Genomic DNA, 25,305 nt, shown 5'->3' with positions numbered 1-25,305 from the left:
AACAGCTGAATCTTCTATAAAACCTCAATTAAGACTCCTGGTCAGACCGACACGGCGCATGAAATCATTTGCAGAGCAAATGCAATCAAATCAAGAAAGGGTCAGCCGTGAACAACAAAGCTACACTGGAAAAGGCAGATTAATTATACGCAGTTGTGTTTTTTTAGATTGCACTGCAGCTGTGCTTTCACTGCACACGGATCCGAGTGGGTGGAGGGACAGCACATTTCCAGTTTTTTCGAAGGGAAAAGAAGGAAAGCTTGCTTGTAATTTTGAGTGGGAGGTAAGAAGGTGTACAGGTGGGCGAGAAAGTAAACAGGTTTTATTTCACAGACGTGGCGAAGCAGACAAAGGAGAGGCTTGCATGTTGTGAGTGGGATGGCAGCTGTATAATGTGTCCCTGGAGTCCTGTGATAGTGTTCATATACAGTATGTGTGTGCAGAGGTTTTGCCTATTCACAGTCCTCTCCTGGTGAATGAGACGTTCTGCTCCAGCCTGGCCGTCACTCTTTGTCCCATCTTGCTGATCTCAGGCCTGTGGGTCACCTCCATCTCTCGCTGGTGCCTGTGACAGAGCAGCTTAACATGACTGATGGACCCACGGAGGATTCAAAGCTGGCAAAAAGAAGCTGTAGTAAAGAACTCGGTCATGCCTGGAAACACTTCAATATACAAATAAGTCTAACAAATCATGTAATCACGACACCATCTCTAAAAATGTCAGTTTGACCTTTATATAACAGATAAAAGTCCAAAGAAAGGATTTTTTGAGTCCTCACTGACCAACTTAATCGTAATGAACAAATATAAACACAGAAATTGATGGCGCACTTTCATAGAATATGAAAGTAACCTCGTTTTGGAGGATTTATACAACCAGCAGATTAAAGGGTGACAGGTGAGGGTGTCAAGATTGGGTATAAAAGGAGCGTCCACCAAAGACTTTGTCTTTACAACCAAAGATGGGTCGTAGGTCACCACTTTGTGCCGAACTCTGTCAAAAAATCATCAATAAGATCGAAAAAAAGAGGACAGAAACCACTGTTGGATGCCACCATGATCAATACAGCCACATGGGCTCAGGAGGACCTTGGAGAACTATTTTCACTCATCACAGTTCACCTCTGCATCCGGAAATGTAACCTGAAACTGTGTTACACAAAGAGGAAGCCATGTATCAACACATGAGCTCATCTCAGATGGACAGAAAGACAGTGGACATGTGTTCTGTGGTCAGATGAGTCCACGTTTCAGCTGCTTCTGGGAAAAACTGACTTCTGCTTCTACAGAGATGAGAAAGAGCATCCAGGCTGTTCTCAGAAAAAGGTCTGTGACGGTATGGGGGGGCATCAGGGTCCGTGGCATGGATGGCTTCATATGTGTGAAGGTGCCATTGATGCAGAGCTGGATGTTGGATGGATGAGTTTTCAGACAACAAACACGGACTGTTGAGCAGATGAAATCTTGTTTTCAGTAAGAATGGACACAGATTCCTCTGAAAAACTGCAAATATTAGTCCTAAACCATTAAAAAGTGTTATCAAAAGGAAGTTGATGGAACACAATGGGAAACATCAACATTCCCCAATTTTTCTTGTGTGTTGCTGCATCGAATTTTCACTTTCTTCGTATTTTCTAGATTCAATGAATTTGTCCAGTGCAGACTCAGGAAACGTTTTCTTTGAACTTGTGTGAACAAATCACAGATCACAGAAACTCTCCCAACGATTCTTTAAAGGATTTAATGTACGACTCTGTTATTCCTAACTTAATCAGGAATGCCAGCCGCTGGCCAGTCTCATCATTTCCTCTTCAGTTAATACCACCTGATAAAAGAAGTAATTGAACCGATAAAACATGGCAATCACATAAAAGTGTCTTCGGGCTGGAGCTTTTTCCACTCAGCTTCACTAAGTTCTGCTTCAGAAGGTCATTCCTGTTCTATTCTCAGCTCAATTTGAGATTTAATTGAATTTAAAGAGAACCTTTTCTCATATCTGGGCACCGCGTCATCACTTACGTCTTCTTTTTTGAGCCTTTACAGCATCAACATATTAGCGCCATGCAAATTTGATGCCACAAAAAGAGGAGGGTCCAACTGTTTATATCCAGGATCCAGGAGACAAAAATAAAGGCTCGTGAATCTATTTCACTGTTATGACAGCAGCTGAAAAGCAGCATCATGCACAGATGTGTTCCAGCTCGCAGGAAGCTGTTGATGGAAGGAACTGCAGAGACACGGCTTGCTCATTCATTAATTTCATGTTTAGTTTATCCTGACCACTTCCCCTCTTAAAACTAAACATGTTTTTTTTGCTCAGTTCAAAAAGCAGCCTCTGCAGTATGCGAGCGTCTATGAACATGTGAACATCCATCCTATTTATTGCACTGGAGGTGCTTCCCTCATGTAGATATGCAGCCATCTCTTCCTCTGTAACGTGCACATCGTGCCGGTAGTAAACTGACCTGGCTGTTACTCCCGCTGTGAGGTTGCTATTGGCGACCGGAGCTTCCCCAGACAGGAAGTCTGCTCTGATCATCTCAGGCGTCAGCTGGACCCCTGAACCTTCACACCGGCACGCAGCCCTACAAAACACATCGCCCGAAAAACATCAAGAGAAGTGGAGGCCGACACAGAGAGCTTCCGACAAAGAGGAGCTCCATTGTGGGAATAGCGTTGTGCTTACGGGGTGTCCATTAGTAATGCCGGATCATCGGGGAGGGCAGCTGGAGGAGGAGGTACTGTCAGTGGAAGTATATCTGTGTTGTAGTCGACAGACCTACAGGAGACACACACACACGCACACCGAGGAGTCGGACCACACATTACAGAATCAAGATAATGCTTGCATTTCTGCTCTGTCTTACTGAGATGAAAGGACTGCCGAGGGTTGTTTGAGATGTCAGATTGAGCAGGAATGATGAAAGCTGATACTTAAGTCAGAGCTTTCAGAAGGAGCTACAGAAGTCCCCCCCCAAAAAAACTGCCCACATTTGGAGCCACATTTACTGTTTCAAATATGCTGGAGCATCATCGAGTTGGGCTCGTTCCCATCTTTCCTTCTGTCCGCTTGACATAAATCACAGCGTTTGTGTATTTACAAGATAAAAACAGACACTGCGAGGTAGTGACAGAAAAAAGACCGAGCAGAGAGGCTGAGGGAGAGCTTTGACTCGCATGAATAAAGAAGAAAATTTCCACAGTTATCCTGCAGATCAGTGCTGACAGGCAGAAAGCGGATCCGTCGTCTTGCAAGGTGTCTGATTATGCAACCTGAAGGAGGTGAGGGGGAAAAGCAGGAGGAGGAGAGAAAGGTGAGGGAACACATCTGACCAGCGGCCGCCCAAATGACCTGACCTTCTCATCAAACAATGACTTAAAATAGTTTCAGATCTTAAGGAATGCTGCTTTGTTGGCTTTGCAACGTTAAACGTGAATGAGTTACTTTCTGGAGGAGGGTGGGAAACAGAAAGGGTTCGTAGAGGAGTGCAGAGAAGACGCACAAACAGAGCGGGACATCCTGACACTGGGCTCCCCAACACACGACATCAAAACATTCACTGTCCTTCAGCCTAGAATCTGAATAAATCATTATTTCTCAGAGGAAGTGAACACTTTGCCATCACGCAGCATGACCTAGATTCTAGATTGACAGGGACGTCTGGGTCTCTTTGCTCAAGCTGCTGCCCCCGCGACCCGATCCCCGGACCAGCGGAAGATGATGGATGGATGGATGGATGGATGGATGGACCTAGATTCTAATTTGATCTAAAGCAACAACAACAGGATGAGAAAATCAGAAGGATTTCAAGGGGAATGAGTGTCTCTGTATCCATCCAGTTGATAAATATCCTCTTGCTCACTTAATCTGGCAAATAACTTTTTTTTTGTAATATAACTTCAGCTTACATGTAAAAAAATCTGACCCAGTACTTGAAATCCAAAAAGAGAAACCTCTTTAGGTGCAAAACGCTGCCCCACCGCTCTCCTCCAACTCAAAATGAAATGAAAAAAGAATTATGCTGTAAATATTACAAGCAGGCAATCTGACAGCCTGCAACCCGGCAGGTGGAGGAAGCTTAGCGGACTTTACTTTTACATATTTGTGTCAAGCAACAGCGAGAAGTCATGTTTCTGTAATGCTAAGTGTGAGAGGAAGGAATGGATACCAAAGCTGTTAAAGCTGCAGTCGGCAAGTTTTCAAAATTGCGAGTCTAAAGTCGGAAAATTCGAACTGACACAACTTTCAGGTCCCTCCCCCAACCTCAAACAAGCTCCGAATCGCCCCCCAAACCCCTCCCCCTCTGTGGACGAGGTTGTGCACGTGAGTTCACACCAGTGTGAGCGCACACAAGCTGGGGCAGACTCACGCTCAGCAGCGTGTGCACAAGCTGTGATTGACAGGTAAGATTCCTCCACCCTAACTTGATTGGTTAAAAACAGCTGGGAGCGCTCGGTTTTTGCAAGCATGATTACAGGCTTCAGAGGGAGCTACAGATTTCGTTATTTTTCCTAAACAGCCTATTTAATATTCTACTTCCAGAATCCCATGACAGTTCAAGCTAATATGACTAAAAAAAAGTTGCCGACTGCCGCTTTAAACAGCGGTGATGTTTTTTTCGTGAAGTCTGACAGACAGAGGATTATATCCTCTTTAGGAAGATAAATAGCTAGTAAACACTGTGTGTTTCTGAAAGTAACACATCCTCTTTAGACTTCAGGATTGAAATGGGGTTCACTCTCTTTTTACACACGAGGGTCAAAACTTTAAATGCTTCCACAGACTGGACTGATATGAGCAGAAGAAGAAGTGAAAAACAGCCACTTTCCACTCTGTAAACAAGGCTACTGTAAACAAAAGCCTCATGACGGTGTTTACATGGTAATTATGGTCTCTGTGTTAACTTTTGGGTGGCTGCTATCAGTATTTGGTCATTCTGTCTTTAAAAAAAAAAAACACAATGTTGTACACAGAGCTGTGGTGGCAAACCATCAGCAGAAAGCTGAAAGCCTTTTCACCACACAGATGACAGCCATGACAGCACTTAAAGGAGAAGTTCTTTTTTTTTTAAACCTGGACCTTATTTCTGGCATAAAATGCGTTCACTCCGGTAAGGACATCCATCGTACTCAAAGTCTTCGTCCACGTTGTCAAAATCTGATAAATATCCTGCCATGTTGCACAAAACTAGCAGCAGCAAACTCTGTGTGAAGCTAGCCGACCGTCACAGAGCACGGAGTGAATGAACTGTGCTGCAGCGGCGCGCGTTGATGACATCATCCCAGTAGACGCGTGTGTAGAAAGCCCCCCGATAACAACAACAGGGCAGCTCTGAGCTAACAGTGCAATAGTACGCGTTCATTCATTCATTGGTGTTAAAGTATTGGTGAAATAAAGACAGATAATGCCTTATTTAGAGGCTGTATCGTCTCTGCCCTGTTCTCTCCCGTTATATGGATATACACCGATCTCCATATATCTTATCGGTGAGTAGATGAACATATTTTATGTAAATGTAAATGTACTTTATTTATACAGCCCTTTACAGACAATCCTTATGATGTACCAAAGTGCTTTACAGCAGGTAATAAATAAAGAGAAGAATAAATAAAAACAAATAAAAACAATAAAAGAACAGTGAAAGCAATGAAATACAACAAAATCGATTAAGATAAAATAAGGTGTCATCATAATACTGGGTATTAAAAGCCATCCTAAATAAGTAGGTTTTTAGCCTAGATGTGAAGAGGCCCAGGTCAGAAATAAGACGCAGCTGGACGGGGAGCTTATTCCAGAGCCTGGGGGCAGCTTTGGGAAAAGGCTCGCTCACCCCAGGGTTTGTGTTCTGACCTGGGCACTTCCAGCAGAAACTGATCTGTTGACCTCAGAGCTCTACCAGGACTGTTAAAAGCTCAGATAAATACGATGGGGCGAGGCCGTTAAGAGCTTTAAAAACAAACATTAAAAGTTTAAAATCAGTTCTATAAAGGACAGGAAGCCAATGTGCACACGTCTGTTGGTGTTGGTTAAAAGACGGGCAGCAGCGTTCTGCACCAACGAAAACAAACACAGTTCTGACCCACCTGCGTGGAGCGCTGTCACCGGTGAGAGCCGGCTGGTTGGACAGATGATTCAAAAACATGGCGTCAAAATTCTTCCATTTCTTGACCCCTGCAATCGCTTCCTGTCGTAGGTCAAGAGGGAAACGCCAGGCATGAAATGTTTTCTTTCATTTTCAGACACTTTATCTGAAAAAACATCTGTTTCAAGTACAGGACACTTTAACTCAGCAGGAAAGTAACTCTTTGTGTTTCTTACTAAGAACAGCCACGGTCAATCAGTTTAAAGACACTAAAAGCTTTTCAAAGTAACTCGTAACTTGGAAAGTATAACAGAAATGACCTTGTGAAACATCTTCTGATTGTGATGGATTTGAGTCCTCGAGCCACGTGTGTTACTCTTAGGGAGCGTATACCTGGACAAAAAGCATAAACGTTACAGTTAAAGAAGATTAAAGGGATAACGTAGATGAGCCTGTGTTGAGTTACCTCGGCAGAAGGCAGAGGTGAAACTCCAACTCGCTCTCAAGGTATTTAGGGTCAGGTTTGTAAGTTTGAATGTCCGGGGCTGGATTCTAAACAATGTTATCATACGACAAATATACTGTCATACATGTATCCTGCATGAGGAAGCACCAGACACACTGTGTGTGATCGGCTTGATGATGACGCAAAAAAATTCCAGCCTTACAAAGATTCTGAGTGGGTTTGCTGCAAAGGGTCTGAGCAGAGCATCGGGAGCAACGAAGGAGAGAGCAGCTGCAGCCACATGTTCCTCCTCCGTTCTGGGAACATCGATGCCCAGCTCGTCCTAAAAGGTGACAAAAACAAGAGATGAGCGCAGCTCGGGTGGTCGAGTACACGATCCGATGTTCTTCTAACAAAAGGTGCTGCAGTTACCGGAGCTCCGGTGCGAAGTGGTCTGGCCAAAGTTGTGGGAATGTGAGAGTTAAATGCCTCCCAAGCTGAAACAGGCTGGTAACCCCTGAGCTTGTAGTGCTGGGGGACCTTGATGACATCAACAGATGGTGTGGTTAGATAACGAGGAACCGCATGGATCCATTATTACAGTGTGGGGCAAATACCTTTCATACACGTTCATTCAGACATAAGAAAATCACCTGTTTCGTCCCATTTGAGGTTTGGGGAAGAAAAAAAAACACTTTATTCAGCAGTTTAAGTATTTTTCTCCCGTTGTGCACTTCCACAGCACCTGTCACCGACTACAATGCCTCTTTAAGGCTTCGCCTCCACATCACTCTTCATCCTCTTTAACAGCTAAACAAAAACATCCTCCCCACTCGCTCCCTGCTTGTTCATCCCGCCTCTTGTTGTTGCTTTCTCTCTCTCTCTCTCTTGTGTAAAACAAAGAATTACTCTGGACTCCACATCTGTGTGGGCCACGACCCCATCGTTTCAAATATGACGGCCTGGGGAGGCCCGGCCCTGGAGATTGGCTCTTCAGGAGGGAAATTGTGTCAAAGTGACGGGTGACCCCACATGATCCCTCCATCCATTTTCCACACCTGCTTTTATCCTGCTCAGGGTGATGGGGAAGCTGGAGACTACCCCAGCTGTTATATGACTGGTAAGGCCTTCTTGTACTTTCATATGGAATATGATCTGGTTATTCATCTTATTAGTACAGTTTGATTTATTTTAGTATTATAAAAAACATGCTATGCAGACTTGGAGGCTGCTGGCATTAACCCCATGTGTTTTCAGCTTTAAATTGGAAATGATGTCCATGTGGGGTTTTATAGGCTAACAGCTGATCATCATGAGTGAAACAAACAGTTAAACAGTGGCTGAACATTTCCAGCTTGCAACTGCACTGCACATGTGACAGTCTGAGCTCAGTCTGTTCACTCACCCACTACACAGTGTTTGATACAAAGACGACTCGTTAGGGGATTGTGGTGGCCAGGCAGACTGAACATCTCATGTTTCAAATATGGTTCCTGTCGTTATTTTAACAACGGCATAGAAAATCCTGCAGCTCAGTCAGAGGAGGAGACAGGTCACTTTACTCTTGAGACATCTGAGGAGTTAGTATTGTGCTCAGTTAACATCCTCCATCAGCTCTAGAGGTGCCGGCAACAGGCCGCGATGCACAACGGTCTATTTTATTGGACGTAATGCACAGCTTCTGAGCAATACGGCGAGTTTGTTGCACACTAAATAGTAGATTATATGTACAGATGAAATTTCAAACAGGCCTACAAAATGTCTTACTCACTTTTAGGGCTGTAGCGATACACTAATCTCACGATACGATACGATACGATATTCAGCCAACGATACAATTCGATACGATTCGATACACTCACATCATTTTCTGGGGTGAAAAAAGGTACAATGTGATTTGAAATGAATCGTCGCTGATTGGAGTGGTGGTCCAACCTTTGAACCGGAAGGAAAACACCGCCAGATAAACAGAAACAAACGAACATGTCACAAACGTTCAGAGCTGTGCACTTTATACATTTTTATGAACTAATTTATCACTGTTTTGTATAATGTGACCCCCTGGCATTGTATTTTATTACCTTAATGTTCTGTGTTTTCACTAATTGTAACGTCTGACTTTTCAATAAAGTTTGCTTTAAAAAAAAATTTAAAAAAAGAAATCGATACTCGCGGCTGAAAAATCGATACTTTATCGGGAATCGAAATATCGATATATATCGCAGTAACGATAAAATTGCTCAGCCTTACTCACTTTGCAATCTGAACACAGTCAGTCTCAAACTCAAGGATTCAAACGGGCAGATTTTATCCAAATTACAGCTCAGTGTGAGAGTTTCCTCGTCTGTTTTTTCCTTTCCTGTTTCAGGTGGTACCACTTGGTACATGCTTCACCTTCTGACTGACGCTGCAGGGTGTAGCAGGCAGGGTTAGACTCACGTTTGAGCCATTCAATGGCATAAAAGGATTATATTTATAAAGGAAAGGTAATGTTAATGATCAGAAATAGCTTTTTCCGTCTTTGTAACAATGCAGAACTTTTAGGAAAGGGACAAAACAAAAGTATAATATGACCATTCAGTTATGGAAAAGGAGAAAGAAACACTGATATCATCAGATGATAGGTAACTATATATGAAAGACTACTTAAACATAAAGAAGTATTCAGCCAATTTAAACTCAAGCCTGAAAAATAAAAGCAGTTTCTGCAGAGAGAAAGCTCCCCTGAGGCTGAGACTGATCTTTTTATCACATAAGACAGAGTTTTAATACCAATGTAACAATGTGTAAGGTGAAAATAAAAGGCTGGGGCAGCTGATTATTTCTGTGGGTCAGAAGATAGGAAGGAATGCTGATTTTTGTGAGGGATTCAAAGAGCGGTTGCGAAGGCCGGCTAGACCTTTCCCTGCTTGTTCTCCCTGTGAGTGTCTCACTGTGGGTTTCCTCTGGGTGCTGCTGTCCACACACATGCATGTTAAGTAAATTGGTGATGCTGAGCTGGTGTGAGTGTGAACACATATGGTTGTCTGTCTCTGTAATGGACTGGCAACCTGACCGGAGTCTACACTGCCTTTGGGCAAATGCCAGCTGGGAGATGCTACAGCCTCCTGCGCTGTTATACCTAATAAATGGATGTTTTTAGTGACTTATAGAGTAAGTGTTTGATGCTCTGAAAGCCAGATACTGATGTAAATACGTACCTGAAGCTTGAAGAAAGGCACATGTGCCGCTAATGTCACATTAACAGCATCCACAGGAACTGTGATCAAATCACTGAGAACCTGGAAACATCAAGAAGACAACTGTAAGTATTTTTTCGATCGAGCCCTCGGGTCAGTTTCTCTGCGGGGCACCTGAAGAATGAAGGGCTACATCAAAGAGCAGCAAACTGAGCTTCCTGTTCGACTCCACGCTCAGATCAAAGACGTCTCTCAGAGGAAATACATTACATTACATTACGGTCATTTTGCAGACACTTTTAACCAAAGCGACTTACAATAAGTGCGTTCAACATCGGTAGGCAAAAGAACTTCAGGTCACAAGAAATCATAAGTGCATTTCCTTCCAATACCAAACAGCTAAGAGCAAAACTAGTGCTAGAGTAAGTGCGATAACCAACCAGCCTCTCACCAACTGCACACCAGTCACAGCGGGGTGGGGATGCAAACCCTGGTTCGGGTAGGGGAAGAAATAATGGGTGAAAATTGCTTCATGTGCTCGACATTAACCGGTTCTTCCTCCACAGAGGTGTCTGATCAGGAGGAGCCCGATTCATAAAGAAGCGATGAAGCTCTTTCGCTAACAGGCTGCTGATTATTAGTCTGTGACATTACTGGAGAGGCAATGGAGATTTCTTCCCAGCTTGGTGTTGGCAGCTCTGCGTTGTACTCACCAAGGGGTCGTCCTCATTACAGAAAATGGGGAAAGATGATAGAAACACTTTGTCTGGAGAGATTTTTAGGTCATGTGTCCTCTCCTCAGCTGAAGCCAACGTGAGAAATAATAAAAGGAAAGTTATTTTCAACAGGTTTATGACAGCATCTGATGTGCAACCACATGCATGCAGCACCCTGTGTCTGAACGGAATTCATTTAAATTTCAATTAAAGATGCTCATAAGGAGATTATCTCACAAAATGATCCGAACCTTTCTGCATTGAGGTAAGGTTCTTCATAGTATCAGCCAGCTTCTTCAAAGAGGACAGTCTCCGGTTCATGCGACATCGGATCACGACCTGGAAGAGAAAGGTGAGCTCAGCGTGGTGCCACTTCTTCTTACTTACAAGCCATTCATGCTCGTTATGTCAGGGGATTTGACACTTTCACACTTCTCTTTATTCCATAATGAGCCCTTAATGAGACTCACCGGCTGCAGACGAAGCCGCTTTTTATCGTGCTGTAGAATTAATTCCCGGTGGTTGAAAAAAATGACATTTTCATCTGAAATCCTGAACAAAAACATTCAAACTGTTTGCAAAATCTTGGGCGGGTGTATCCTGCCTACTTAAGCTGCAATTCAAATATGTCTTGTACCTAAATGGAGTGCACATGAAGCAAAACCCTCTCAACAAGTGTGCTGCAAATAAAAGAGCCTGAACAGCTTCTTAATGACAGAACTTAGCAGAAGTCTCCATCCAGTCCTCATTTCTTTATATTTCACTTCAAAGGAACCGATCTCTTTTAATCTTTTAAAGTGCTCTTGAACAATAGTTCTTCAGGCTTTCTGAAGGTCTGTCAGAGTTTCTATTTTTCACTGATTTTCAGTCCAGACCTTGTACGTGATCATATTCAGAGGGATGTGTTGTTTATTTGTTAAGCCACTTAACACTGACCTATGAATCACTCAAGCATAAAAAAAGCATCAAACTCTGTTATGTGTAGACAGAACCAGTGTTATATGTCCACACAACAAAACAGGCTGTCCACACATAACAGACAACTTAGCAAAGACCCTGTTTTAAATTGGATCTTTAGACACTTTGTTCCCAGCAGCCTGTCACAGAGACACATCATTTATTCCCATTTCTTTAGCTGCATGTGTGAAAAACAGCAAAGATAACACAGTTTGACAGACAGAAAACAGGATTTCTGCAGCAACAAAGAGCTGTTAGCTGAAAACTTGGCATATCTCAGCATGGTGTGCAGTGTGTCCTTAAAACATTTGAGGAAACTGGACAAGTGGAGGACAAAAGAAGAAGTGTCAGGCCTAAAGAACTATCTCCAGCAAATGAACAGGATCTGAAAGTGATGTCCTTAAGAAAGAGGAAAAAAATCACGGGAGGGATGAATCCTCCCCAGAGCCCGGACCTCAACATTATTGAAGCAGTGTGGGGTCATGTTGGCAGAGAACGGAACAAAAGGCAGCCCACATCCAAAGAAGAGCTTTGGGATGTCCTTCAAGAAGCCTGGAGAACTATTCCTGAAGATGGGGTGAACTTTTTAATCTGAGATCTGGATAAACGGGTCTTAATCCATTGGTGTCATATGTATTGTAGCAAAATATATTGTAAAGGAGACGTTAAATGTGTGTGTGTTTCTACACACTGACTTCTAACAGCTGCTGTGTGTTCTGTGTGTCAGCTGCGTTGCCATGGTGATGGTAAGTGCAGCCTTCTCTCTGACTCAGGCTGAAAATGTACTCAGACTTGGTCTCAGACTTCTTGATTTTGAGGAAAATCCACCACCGCTGTTAACACAGTGTTCCTGCTGCTGGAACAACAAGGCTTCGCCGAACACACTGGTGCGTCGCTTGTATTTCTGCGATAAAACATCGTGTCATTAAAAGTTAACTTGTGTGTGTTTTTTTTTTTAGGCAGACAAGCTGCTCTCAGTTTGTATTAACGTCATCTGGGCAGTTGGCTGGGTTGCTGTGATTCAGAGCCTTTTAGGGGATGAAGTTTCAGCTTGATGGCTAAAGAAATAACATTGAAAGAGAGAAGATAAACTCTCCTGCATTTTGGTGGTAAAACAATGCCTGTAGTGTAAAAACTGTGGACACAACAAGCGCTTGAATAGAGTTTTCCACATAGCATGACAACCATGTGATGACAGCACATCTCCACTTTAACCGTTGCACGATAAACCTTGTTTATTTCACCGTGAGCAGGAAATGGAGCCCGAATACTGGCTGAATGAGCCCAACTTAGTTAGACAGCTGTGGTGCAGGGAGAAGTCGGAGGCGTCGGTACAATGAAAATCAGTCATTTTTAAGAGCCGCTATTAGAAGGAGCCCGATTCTGTGGCTATTTTAGGTTGATTACGGCACAACTTTAAGTGGGACTCTTTTCAGATGGTCCACAGTGCAACATTCAGAGATACGATCAGGTCTGCAGATAGTCTCTGTGCTTTCCCCGGGTTATCAGGGCGACAGTTGCTTCATTTGATTGGTTGGAGCAGCCACATGCTGCCACATGCTCTCTTTTTACTGGGAACAATTAAAAACAAGTGTTGGTATTCAGAAAAAAAAGCATTAGATGGACACCCTCATTCTGCACTCACTGCAGCTCTAAACGTTGCATCAAAAAATCTGGATATAAGTTTAATATCAAGTCTGAACGGCGTATCTGACTGAATGTACGTGAAAGGAGATCCATTTTTACCTTGTTTCACGGGGATTTGAGCATTTCGAACATTCATTTCAATGATAGAAAATGTTTGGATAACAGTTTAATAGCTTTAAAATAATAATATTTATGTAAAAATGTAATATAGCTCCCATCCTCCGAGTGAGCTGAATATTTTTCATGTTTGCACGGTTTTAAAAGCTTAAAGCACGTGGAAACTGTTGGGTGCTTGTAAAACTGGAGTTACAGTTGACGCGTCTGTCACGGCGGTGGTGGACCGTGACGTCAAAATGACGTTTCCGGCCTGGCGCTTGCCAAAAAATTGTGGGGGCTTTTGTGCCTTTAATGGATAGTAAAGTCTAGAAAGACAGGAAGCAGGGGGCAGAGAGAGGGGGGCGACACGCAGTACAGGGCCGTCCGATGCGAGACTCGAACCAGGGCCAGCTGCAGAGAGGACTATAGCCTCTTGTACAGGGGGCGCCTGCTCAACCCACTACGCCACGGACCACCCCTGTTTTATTATTTATTTTATTTTTGTAAAAGTCTGTTGCTCACAGGCTTTTATTTTGTAAAAGTCTGTTGCTGTCTGCTGTGGAACCGGAAAAGAAAGTAATCGGCGGATCCACCAAACATGGAGAAGGGTACGGAACTTTTACTCGGCCATTTTCATTTTAAAGTTCTTCCAGACGGCGGAGTCCACAGAACCAAAGTCATCTGTAAACACTGCCAAGTTGAATTGTCTTCTCAGCGTAGTAGTTCCAGTCTAAAATATCACTTAAAGGCAAAACACACAACTGATAGCAGCAAGTCATTCAAGGAAAGAGACAGTGGAGCGAGGCTTCTACATAAAAACTACAGAAAGATGCTGATGTTAAAAGTGTGTTTGCACAACAAATATTATGGCACTTTCATTCATATGGCAGCACATTTAAAATAAAACTAAATGCTAAAAGCTATACACTACTTTTGAATTAATTTTTGGATTTTGCGTTCTCACGTAAATGTGATTAATCAGGGAAATCATGTGATTAATTAGATTAAAAATTGTAATCGTTACCCAGCCCTAGTTTTAATAAATCACTGCATCTATTTCCTGTTTTCCTGGTAATATATACAGAAATGAGAGGTCGTTTAAGACCTTTACACAGTACTGTGCCTACATATCAACATATGAAGCAAACTGGCAGCAACACTAGTTGCAAGGTGGCATTTTAAATGAACAGTCCACTCTGATACTGATGTGCTGACAGCTGGAAGTTGAATTGATTGCATCTGAAGAATCTGAACTACAGTGATGGAGCTGTGAGGATCTGAGCAAATAATCATGGATGTGAGTATTTTCACATGCAAAAGGATGACTTTATAATCTGTGCACGTGCATTACCCTGCGTGCTGCCTGCTGGAACAGTCTGAGGGCTCTTTTCCTCAGCTCCCACTGAATATCGGTGTAGAACTGGAAGGACGGGACTCCCTCTGGGACCTGGAAGAGGATGGAAAGACATTCACTGCTGACTTTAATATGCTCATTTGTCACACTTTTAAGAACCATATGACCCATAAAGTAAAAACTCATGAGGTCTTAGATTTGATTTAAATAGTAAAAAAAAGGTTGTATTTGTTTAATGTATGACATGAATCGGTAAGCAGGACATGTTTCCTCCAACAATAAGAGAAAGGCTGTGTGCCCCTCTGATTGGTCAGCGGCAGTTGGCTACGCCCACCAGGAAATGGGCCAAATACCGGCACATAAGTGATATATAGATAAAAACATAATGAAATAAAACCATTTGAACACTAAATCTGATTTTTGGGGTACAAAGAATAAAAGAAAACATCCACATACTTCCACTGATTATATATATTTACAAAAGATGATGTGAGTGATTTGCAGGTGTAACAGTGACAGATTCCCATGTAGGACAGATGTTATGCTGTCTGAGGGCTCCTGTCACACCAGTGTTTGTGCTCATTACTACACTGATGCTAAAGTTAATCTAGTCTAGTAATGCCAGATGAATGAAACCTGAAAATTAACAAAAGCAAAGGTGAACCTGTCCTGCGTCACAAAGCACCCGTTGGGAGGAAAGTTTGGGTCGTCCAGCATCAAAGTCTTCATCCAATCTCACATCTCCCCTTTTTACCTGCAACACAATCAGTTAGCATAGCTTCATGAAGCTCTCTGTTGTCCACGCTGACAAATAACACAGTTAGAGGCAGCTTTAAGCTCAGATTTCACATGTTCAGATGTGGTTTAGGTTGTCATTTGTGCCACTTCAATGTTAATCTAAATGCTGTGCCACAGTTCCAAATGTTCCCTTTGTCACAGAAAAGATTGATGGCTCAACTCGGTGACAAACTTCTCTTCTCTTTTCTGATGTTCGACATCATAGCGGGTTATGAGAAAGTCGTCCTGCAAAGCTGTAGAGCAAAAACAGCCGAGCAGAAGTGGCTTTTTGAGTTGTGGATTTTTAATCAAGGTTCCCAAAGAGGACCTAAAGAAGACTTGATAGCTCATCGGATCATAAAAGCAAAGAGTTCCCATAAAATATCAAAGTGGGGAGATATGAGGCTGTAAAAGGGAGATTGTCTCTGTGTGTCCGTGTGTGTTGTTTGTGGGGACCAAATTGTGGAAGGATACAATACTTGTGGGGTCCAGCAGATTTTTTTGGGACCTCATGGTGGGATCAACATGTTTAAAGAGATTTTTAATGGTCAGAACTTGGTCTTAAGGTGAGGTTTAAAGGTTAATATTCAGCATGCAGGAGGATGGTTAGGGTTAGGATAAAAGGGGGCCAGGGAAGCAATTCACCACAGAGATAAAAAAAACAGTTTTCTGTGTGTGTCTGCATGACTGTGTGTGTGTGTATTATAAACAGCATGGGTGGAGAGGAGAGGACATGAGGGAGGAAGTGCTGTTAAGTTTCTGTGAGAGTTCTATGAACTATTCAAACAAACTTTTCAGATGATACTCACACACACACACACACACACACACACAAAGAGTCATATTTCAAATCCAGTGTTACCTCAGCCGAGTCCTCCCTAACTCAGTGAAATCAAACACTTAAAAACAGAAGTGCATTGTTAAAGGGATGAAAATCGCAGTGGGATTCAGTAATACAACATCTGAATCGGGTTAGGACATCGGTGCGCCTCGGCAGCCGAGCCCAAGCGACTAATTATCAACACATCTGGCGAATGTCATGTTGACATAAAGTGGAAGAAAACTACACATCGGTCGTCCGTTTACTGCAGGAAAAACAAGCATTAGAGCAAAGAGGGAGTGCTGATTCCACTACAAAAGATAGATCTATATGATATAAGACACTGGTTGGTAAGTCATTAAAGGAACTACATACATACAGTCATGTTAAAAACAAAGTGCACCCTCTTTTAATATCAATGTGTTACATAAACAATCATCTGCTTCTTACCGGGTCGTAAAATGAAGTGAATACAGCTGCAGATGAATGAATGAAAATGAAAACAAAACAAAGATGCAGAAGCAGTGAGTGAGAAACTAAGTGAACCCCTGATCCAGCAGCTGGTAGCAGCAGTGAGAAACTAAGTGAACCCCTGATCCAGCAGCTGGTTTCCTGTGGGACGTTCTCAGTCTCTCTCCTGGTTAAAGGAGGAATCTCGGCCCACTCTTCTCTCCAGCTGCTTCAGCTTATTGAGGTCTGCAGCTCTGGTTTCTGCTCAGCTCTCTGAAGGTCCCACCACAGCATCTCAGGCAGGCTGAGGTCTGGACTCTGACTGAACCGTTGCAACACCTTGATTCTTCTCTTCTTCACACATTCTGCTGTAGATCTGCTGCTGTGTTTGGGATCTTTGTCCTGTTGATGAGCCAGTTTCAGCCCAGCTTCAGCTGTCGGACAGACGGCCTCACATCTGACTCTGGAACACTTTGGTATCCAGAGGAGTTCATGGTGGACTCAGTGGCTGCAAGGTGCCCAGGTCCTGTGGCTGCAGAACCAGCCCAGATCATCAGCCCTCCACCACCGTGCTTGACAGCTGGTGTGAGGTGTTTGTGCTGATATGCTGTGTTTGGTTTCCTCCAAACGTGCTGCTGTGCATTATGAGCAAACATCTCCACTTTGGTCTGGTCTGTCCAAAGGACATTGTTCCAGAAGTCTTGTGGTTTGTTCAGATGCAGCTTTGCAAACCTAAGCTGTGCTGCCATGTTCTTTTTAGAGAGAAGAGGCTTTCTCCTGCAGCCCTTCCACACAAGCCATACTTGTTCAGTCTGTTTCTAACTGTGCTGTCATGACCTTTAACCTTTAACATGCTTAGCCTGCAGAGTCTGAGATGTAGCTCTTGGGTTTCTGACCTTGGGGTGACCTTGCTGGGACGTCCACTCCTGGGAAGATTGACAGCTGTCCTGAATGTTTTCCACTTGTGAATAATCTTTCTCTCTGTAGAACGATGGACTCCAGATAGTTTGGAAACGGCCTTATAACCCTTCCCAGGTTGATGAGCAGCAACAGTTGCTTCTCTAAGATCATTGCTGATGTCTTTCCTCCTTGGCATCGTGTTAACACACACCTGACAGAAACACCAACTGACAGAACTTCTGCTTTTATAGAGGTGCTCACACTGATGATCAATTAATCAGCAGCACCTGGCTGCTTCTTACCCTTATAATTCCTATTAAAGCAGGAAGGGTGGACTTAGTTTTTCACTAGTTTCACAGTTTTTCTGTAATTTGAGAACATTTTTGTTAAAAAATAAATAATAAGCTCCGAGGAGCACGAGGGACACATATGGAAAACAGATCTAAGCGTCCTGTATGTCCTCACTGAGTGTGAATCTTACCATATATTCATGCAGAGCCATCTCTCTCTCCTCCACTACCTGCCTCCTGGTCTGCTCTGACATCGGGTCCACACCCAGATGGACTTGCCTGGGGTTCATTTATATGCATGTATTAATTAAGCTATCACCTTCAAAAAAACAATATACCAAAACATTTTAACTTTTCTACTCATGGATAAATGAATATGAAGTCTAGTTGGAGCACAAAACCTTAAAATTCTGCTCTTAGATTCTTTAAACTAAAATAAAAAGTGGGTCAAACCTAAAGAAAATACAACAACTGGCCAAACATTTGAAGGAATTACGAGTATATTTGAGAGTAGAGTATGCGTTTACCATTTGAGGTGGTTGGCTTGTTCCTCCTTCACATCTTTTTGAACCTTTTTCATGAACAGGGCTTCTTTTATCTGCCTGCTTTGCAGTCCTGCCACACTGCCGCAGGATAAAGCTAAAGAGAAGAACAACAAAAAACAGCAGAGTTATTCGGTACAAACACACATTTGAAGGAGTGGCATGTGCTTCGACTTTAAGAGTAAAGTCACTGGGTGACTGGGTGCATCTACCTTGCTTCAGGTCTTTAGAGTTTAGTTTATTGATGTCTTTGATCAGCATCTTTGCCACCCCAGCAGGGGTACAGACATCCAGTGAGGCTGTTAAGCCATGCTTAACATCACCCTGATCTCTGTGTGTCTGGAGTCAAGGTGAAGACAAAGCAGCAAGAAACGGTAGAAGAAGAGGAACAGCCCGAGTTACGGAGAGAGAGACAGAGAGAGGAAAGAAAATCAATGTGTAATTTTGATGTCAAGATTAAAAACGTTTGTGTCACAAAGTGACAATTTCAATTATCTTTTCAAAAGAAAGATTCAAAGAATAAACGGTTTATTCGATTAAAAAATGGCTAATTCCTTTGAGGGATTATGAGAAAATAAATCTAATTTGAGAACTAACCCACTTCCAGGCTGAAAGAGACAGTTTTAGGTGGAGATAGATGTGGAATACTCTCTTCTTAAGCTGGACTCTACCTTTAATTCATCAGCCTTCTTTGACCTGCATCTGGTTTTACTTCGACGAGGCACAGCAGGTCGAGATCCATTGCATTCTGCAGGTACTGCGTGTCTAAGAGCAGGAAGATAAAGAAATAAGAAGTTGTTTTGATTGCGAACTGTGTGTGCAGTCCTGAGCCATCCCCCGACAAAAAAATGTCGGAGATCTTCATTGATGCACATCTTAATGTTTGTTTGGAGGAAGAATGGGAAAGAATAACACCTGAGACTCATCATCATTTGAGCCAGAGCATCTTTAAGTTACAAAGCGGTAAAAGTTTTACTGCTTCAACCTTTTCAGAGACGTGTTGCAGGCCTTAAATGTTAAAAAAGTAACACATATTGACAAATTAAATGAATTTGACGTGACAAAAGATGGAATATCTTGGGCTCAAACTGTTTGCAATCATACAAAATTACTAAATGGCACCAACTAAACACTGACAAATGAACTGTGGGATCCATTCTTTTGGGTTGAATAACTGTGAAAGAGAGGTGGTGATCCTACTAGGAGCAGTTCTTATGGCTGAGTCTGAAAGATTCAAGATAAGGGTTGTTTATATAGTGACTTATGGATACTTAAGGTTGAAGGGTGTGAGGTGCAGGGAGGCTTAGCAGCTGTCAGATATTTTCACTGTCAGTCATTTCTCATTTTCTGTAAATTTGAGCGTGAAACAACCTCTCAATAAAGCAATAGTCCAATACAACTGCGTCACTAAATGTAGTCTTAAATCACTAGAGTTGAATCAGCACATCTCTGACTCTGCCCACAGGATTTATTACTTATAGCCCGTATTAGATAACATTCAATGTATATAGTGATGGAAAATGCAACACAGAAGCACAGGCATTCGGATATTAAGAGGATAATCATCAGTTTATCATTAAAAATACCCACTATATCAGAAACAAGCAGGTGTCAGAGGTTGTTTCAGCCTGGAAAAACATTGGCTGGTCCATACATTTCATCATCTTTCACATGCACATATCTCATCTGTTCCTTGGTTCCGGTGGGAGGCAACAAACATAGCGAGAGTGTTTTATATGTTAAACATCCATTGCAAACCGTATCTATCCTGATATCACTGCACCCGCTACCAAGTTATTTTCATGAATTATTAACTTTTGGCCGAGATAACACCAGACAGTGCAGTGGAAGAAGCTCCTGCTGGGTGATGGATAGCCCTCCCATTCTCATGGGAACAAAATTAAATATTGGGCTTTATGCTGGCTGGAACCATAAATTAGATCTCCAAATCGGAACATGAGGCCATTTTCTGGGAATCTCAGTGGATGCATGTTTTCGCTCCCCGCAGCTGATTTGGTTGGTAGTTCGTTCAGACAACCTGAGAGATGTTTTATTACAGAACAGCAGAAGAGAAATGCTCTGTGGAGTAACCAGGATCTTTTGAAAGGTCACCAACTCTTCACTGAATGAGGAAAAGAAACAGTTGAGCGTATGAGATCGTGCAGTAAGATCAGATAAGATAACACAGCGAGAGCAGGAAAGTAAAAATATGAACAGCAGATGAAAAACACACCACTGCTGAAACTAATTTCAGGTGCCGGTATCTGTGCCATCTAAATAACTTTAATGCACCATTGTGATGTCTGGAAGCACATTGCGATCATTTACTTAATAAGCACTTATTTTTACATGTCACATCTGCTTTTACCTGAGGGCTAAGTGAGGCGCTGAGCTCCCTGTGATGGTACACAGGTAAGGCTTCGTGTTGAACTGTGAAACAACCAGCTGAAAGGTGACTTGAGAAGTCTCATACTGGAGAGGAGTAAAGGTCACAGTGATCTTGGCTCCTCCGCCGGCCGGTATCACACCTGGAAGAACAGGACAAGGTCAGAGATTTAAAACCAGGGGTGCTTAACTGTGCAGTAAGCTAGCAGCTCTGTGCTACGGTTAAAACAAAAGACCCAAGAGTTCCACATGCTATAAATATCAAAAAGTGTACTTTCATATCACATAAACACACTGGTTGTTTTCCACACTCGTCCTCACATGAACTATAGACAGTTTCTATCTAAAATCAGGCTTTTTTTTTATTTTACCCCCTCTCAGGGAACACTGGACAGGCATTTTCTGACTTTAACACATCTGGTTTTACAGCAGTTTTGTTTGGCAGGTGTGACATCTGTGTCATCAAAGTGGAGGTTATCATATCCTGCGTTATCATTATCACATTTAGAAGAAATGATAGAAAATCAGCATATTATTCTACATTCATAATTGTGATGTTCATGCTATAAAACAGACTAAATCAGCAGCAGACCCAGTCGCTACTGAGTGAGTCGATCAAAGTGTGTCGAAACGTTCTCACATCTCCTCGAATTAAGCCATCACTCCTTTAAAACCATCCCCTGAACAGCATCTAAAACTGTCTGGAGCCGAATCTCAGTTGTCACTGCTGAATTTATCCTCCAACAAGCTGCTTGTTGACAGCTTGTTCGACACTGCCGTTATTTTGGGCCATAGAACATGTTTTTGTTATCCTCTCCATCTCTTTCTGCTGTGTGTAAACACAACCTGAAGTGGAGGCAAAAGTCACTGAGTGTTTTGTCATGCGACTGCTGGTGGGAACTGGTTCACTCATAGCTGCAGTGAACATCACAGAACTTAGATGGATAGAGATAAACTATGATTTTGGACATTTTTAAGGAAACAGGCCTTTCAAAGCATTTAGCTGGAACATGTTACAATGATCTGACTTTGAGAAATCCCAGTTTTTTTAAGTAAGGACACCCCATTAATTAAAAATCAATTCCCCTTCAATTAAGCTGCTAAACAGGCATATTTAGACGTGTGTAATGTTGGATATTTTTAGTCAGTAAACAAATTACCTAATTTATTTCAATTCTGTGTTTCCGTTTTGAACTTTTATAGAAAAACTCTCCACTTTTGAAGCCTTTAAAGGTTACTGAACTCTAGTGGTTGGCCTCCCTGTATTGTGGTGTAAAAGAGGAAGGGTATAAAGGCATTTCCAAAATGAGAAACTCATTTGTATGTCTTCTTCTCAGAGCTAAGCCGTCTGTAATCCAGATCCCAAGTGCTTTTTCCGCCATCTGTTTTGATGCTTTCCAGACCATGAATACTGCTTTGTGTCAGTGTGTGGAAACTGGAGGCATCCTTCAAGTCCTGTGATGACAACACTGTACTCGCAGGTTTTTTTAGAAAGAGCTGCACGGTTGCTCTTTCTGGTGGGTTATATTCTAAATTCATCCGGCTAAATCGGAACTAGAAACGAAGAACTTTATTCGTCCGTTTCACTTGAAAGATCAATTCTGAAATGAGTCGGTTGATATGAAATGGCTTCATGAGTTCTTACCTGTGAGCGGATGGATGTAGAAGGCCTCGTGTGGCTGAATAACAAACACCTGAAACTCAAAGTCAATGGGGCAGCTGCATCTTAGAGGGATAGCATGGCAAACACTGCAGACAGGGGAGGAAATAACGAGATAAGACTATTTTTACGATGGTTTGACGCCAACAGGTTGAGGGAAGCATGGTTGATTGTATTGAGGGATACAAAGAGACAGTTAAGACCTCGGGCAGATACGAGGTCAAAAACCCTCCATCGCAGATCCCCACACACACCTTTGTCCAAGTGGTACGGCTGATAGGTCAATACGAGAAGGGATGTGCAGGTCATCGATGACAGGGTAAGCATGAACTGGAATTAACAGGTTCTCCTCCCCCTTACAAAGAGTGTGGGTGGGTTGAATGAACAAGACAGAGAGAAAGCATGTCAGAGAAGAAAGAAGAGGTTTCAAGTTAAATACAAGAACGCGTCATCAAGAGAGATGAGTTTAAAAAGCACGGAATTGTTCCCATTGTTTTTAAATGTTTGCCAGACCACATAAGATGTGAGATAAGACAAATGATACAGGAGCTGGGCGGTGTTTCAGCTTCCTCACGTTTGCTTTTAACTTGAACGCTCAAACATTTAAAGTGTAAAACAGAGAACATGCGACAGCCGAACAGCTGCAGAGCAACCGCATGGCATTAAAACTGGTGGACGCTAACCTTGCAGTGAACACGAATGCAGTCATAGAAGTAACGCCACTCATCTGGACAGAATCTGACCTTCAGGGTGTAGGCGAGGCCGGGGATGAGTCGATGCTTGACGGAAAGAGACGGTTGAATCGTGAGGGACAACGCTGACTGCACTTATGGACAAGTTGCGTTAACTTAGATTAGGTCAGCAAATACCTTTTTGTTGTAGGATGTTTGGAAGTACTTGGTTAGGGTTGGAATGACATGAATATTCATAACTTCAGATGAGACGTTGATTAGTTTCTGTAGGAGACGGGGAAAAGAGAGAAAAAAATAATTCATTTCCATCAAATCATGAGCGCTTGAGAAAGCAATTTCCATATTCCTGATGCTTACATCCAGCTTGCAGTGCTTCATCATGCATGTAGGGTGTAAAATCAGACCATATTCACTGAAAACAAACTTGTCCCTGATGGAACAAATTAGAGGAATTAACTTTTATGTCACTGCAGACAGTACGAACCTAAGATATTTCAGGAATTGGCCTGTCACCTTTAATTTACTTGGATAACATGCCTCCATTTTTACATTTCAGGCATGAAACACATGGCCAAAAGAGTTGAGACGGTAAAGCTTTTAACACATTTGAATGTTTCCAGACCTTCTCACCACATTTACAGAATGTTCTGACTCTGAAAACACCAAATGATGAGGAGTTTCAGGTGTTATTTTGTCCCATTTCCTCTTTTACTTCTTTACAAGTATGTTATGAAATAAGATTTGGAATAACTTGTTCTTTTTTGTTATTTTCTCTTTACTTGAGACGTTTTTATTCTGTGCACACTGTGTTAGAATTAAACCGTTTCAGAACCAATTGGCTCGTCTTTATTCATCTTATTCACTTGTGTGTCTCACTGAGGAGGAATCCATACACTACTTTTAACTTAAAGCCTGAAAAGACTGACCAAAAAAGCTCTCTGCTCTTTATACTTTTCAAACATAGCTCTGGAACAGTACATTTGTGGTCCAATTTAGCCTGTGAAAGAAACAGTGACATAACCATTGGTAAAAAAAAATACTCAAACAGTCATAACACCAGCACTTTTTCCCTCACCAGGATCTTTACATAATCCTTCCCGAGCTCGAACCCGCTGAAGTGCAGCTCTGAGGGCTCTGCTTGGATCTGGCTGTTGCTTCTCAGTTTGGCATAGATTTCTAGATGGTAGAATAAAAATGCAAGTGTATAAGAATACAAATTTCATCAGAGTGATGAAACAGATTTTAACAGAGTGAAATGAAGACAACTTAAGCATCTGGATCTGCTTTAAGCACACAAATTGGCTAGAATAGAATAGCAATAGAAATAGAAAAATACTTTATTCATCCCCCAGTGGGGGAAATAAAAAAAAATGTAATTTATTAAATATCTTTAGTGGATGTCAAATATGTAAAATTGAATGTCACTGGAAGGTTGTAGTATCACTGCAGCAAGTCAGCATTATTAATGTATCCTATCAGAGGGTTTCAGAGGTAATGGTTGGTGTGTACTTGATTCTAGCAGATGATTGGGAATGCTGGCTCTGCTGCTGCTCTGCTCCACCAGCTGGCTCAGGGGCAGCGGCGCACCCCTCCTGGGGGGTTCTGAGTGTATCTCCGGGCCAGACAGGGCCACCTCCATCCTGGCAAAAGGTCAGCTCTGGCTCCTCATGTGAGAAACGACAGAAGGCTGGAGGAGAATCAAGGAGACAGCTGCGTGGTGGGAAATATCATGGTGGAAAACCTTGAACCAAGCGATCAGTGTACAAGAGCAGACGTGAAAGGACAGTGGGTTATTTTTATGTGAGCAAATCAAGCAAACTTAAGGGAATTAAGTAAACTCACTTGAGCGTTACGTTTATTGTAGAAATGACGGCAAACATAAAGAAAATATAACTTATCTACCGTGTCTTAGCAGTAATAATAACTGTTCAAATTTATGCTAAATTAGCAATGAAGCTAAGTAATTAGCTTACTTAAACTCGCATTAACTTAAATAAAAGTATTTTGTCCTACGTCTACGGACAAAAAAAACTTCTGAAATTGTTACTTTGCGACTTACTTAGATTACAGACAAAGTGTTGATCTTAGTTCTCCACGTATAACGGCCATATTCTACATATTTTCGTACCTTTTTCCTGTTGTTAATTGAAACGCTGTCGTTACCATAGTGACGCCAGCGCTGAGAAGGGGCGGGCGAATATGAGTCATCGGCTGAGCGTTCAATTGAACTCCATCAAGCTGGTCGCCGTAAAACCGGAAACGAGTGGTTTTAGCTTCAAAATAAAAGCAAAGCAACTTGCGGTGGCTTGCAG

At 42.4% G+C, this 25,305-nt stretch overlaps 1 protein-coding gene across 2 annotated transcripts; it reads right to left on the bottom strand.

Moving 5' to 3' along the window:
- Positions 1-305: 305 nt before the first annotated feature.
- Positions 306-25,156, bottom strand: cfap221 (cilia and flagella associated protein 221). Of its 2 annotated transcripts, none has more exons than XM_075477172.1 (25): positions 25,122-25,156; positions 24,503-24,734; positions 24,069-24,169; positions 23,171-23,257; positions 22,985-23,080; positions 22,556-22,656; positions 22,287-22,390; positions 20,625-20,784; positions 18,928-19,021; positions 18,469-18,595; positions 18,242-18,353; positions 17,906-17,993; positions 15,142-15,231; positions 14,475-14,570; positions 10,675-10,762; positions 10,421-10,509; positions 9,729-9,809; positions 6,961-7,068; positions 6,752-6,871; positions 6,550-6,635; positions 6,404-6,476; positions 6,085-6,185; positions 2,687-2,779; positions 2,466-2,585; positions 306-565 (listed from the first exon to the last, which is right to left on the bottom strand). In XM_075477172.1, the coding sequence occupies exons 2-25, from the start codon at positions 24,630-24,632 to the stop codon at positions 457-459; spliced, it is 2,454 nt and encodes an 817-aa protein (XP_075333287.1). In that variant the 5' UTR covers positions 24,633-24,734; positions 25,122-25,156; the 3' UTR covers positions 306-456. The 2 variants fall into 2 exon arrangements, with proteins under 2 accessions (XP_075333287.1, XP_075333286.1); XM_075477171.1 differs by having other exon boundaries at positions 25,053-25,125.
- Positions 25,157-25,305: the final 149 nt, after the last annotated feature.

This window comes from Odontesthes bonariensis, chromosome 11 (assembly GCF_027942865.1).
Source record: "Odontesthes bonariensis isolate fOdoBon6 chromosome 11, fOdoBon6.hap1, whole genome shotgun sequence".
Taxonomy (NCBI): Eukaryota; Metazoa; Chordata; class Actinopteri; order Atheriniformes; family Atherinopsidae; genus Odontesthes; species Odontesthes bonariensis.
The sequence above is the reverse complement of the archived record's forward strand: the minus strand, read 5'-3'. Positions and strand labels throughout refer to the sequence as shown.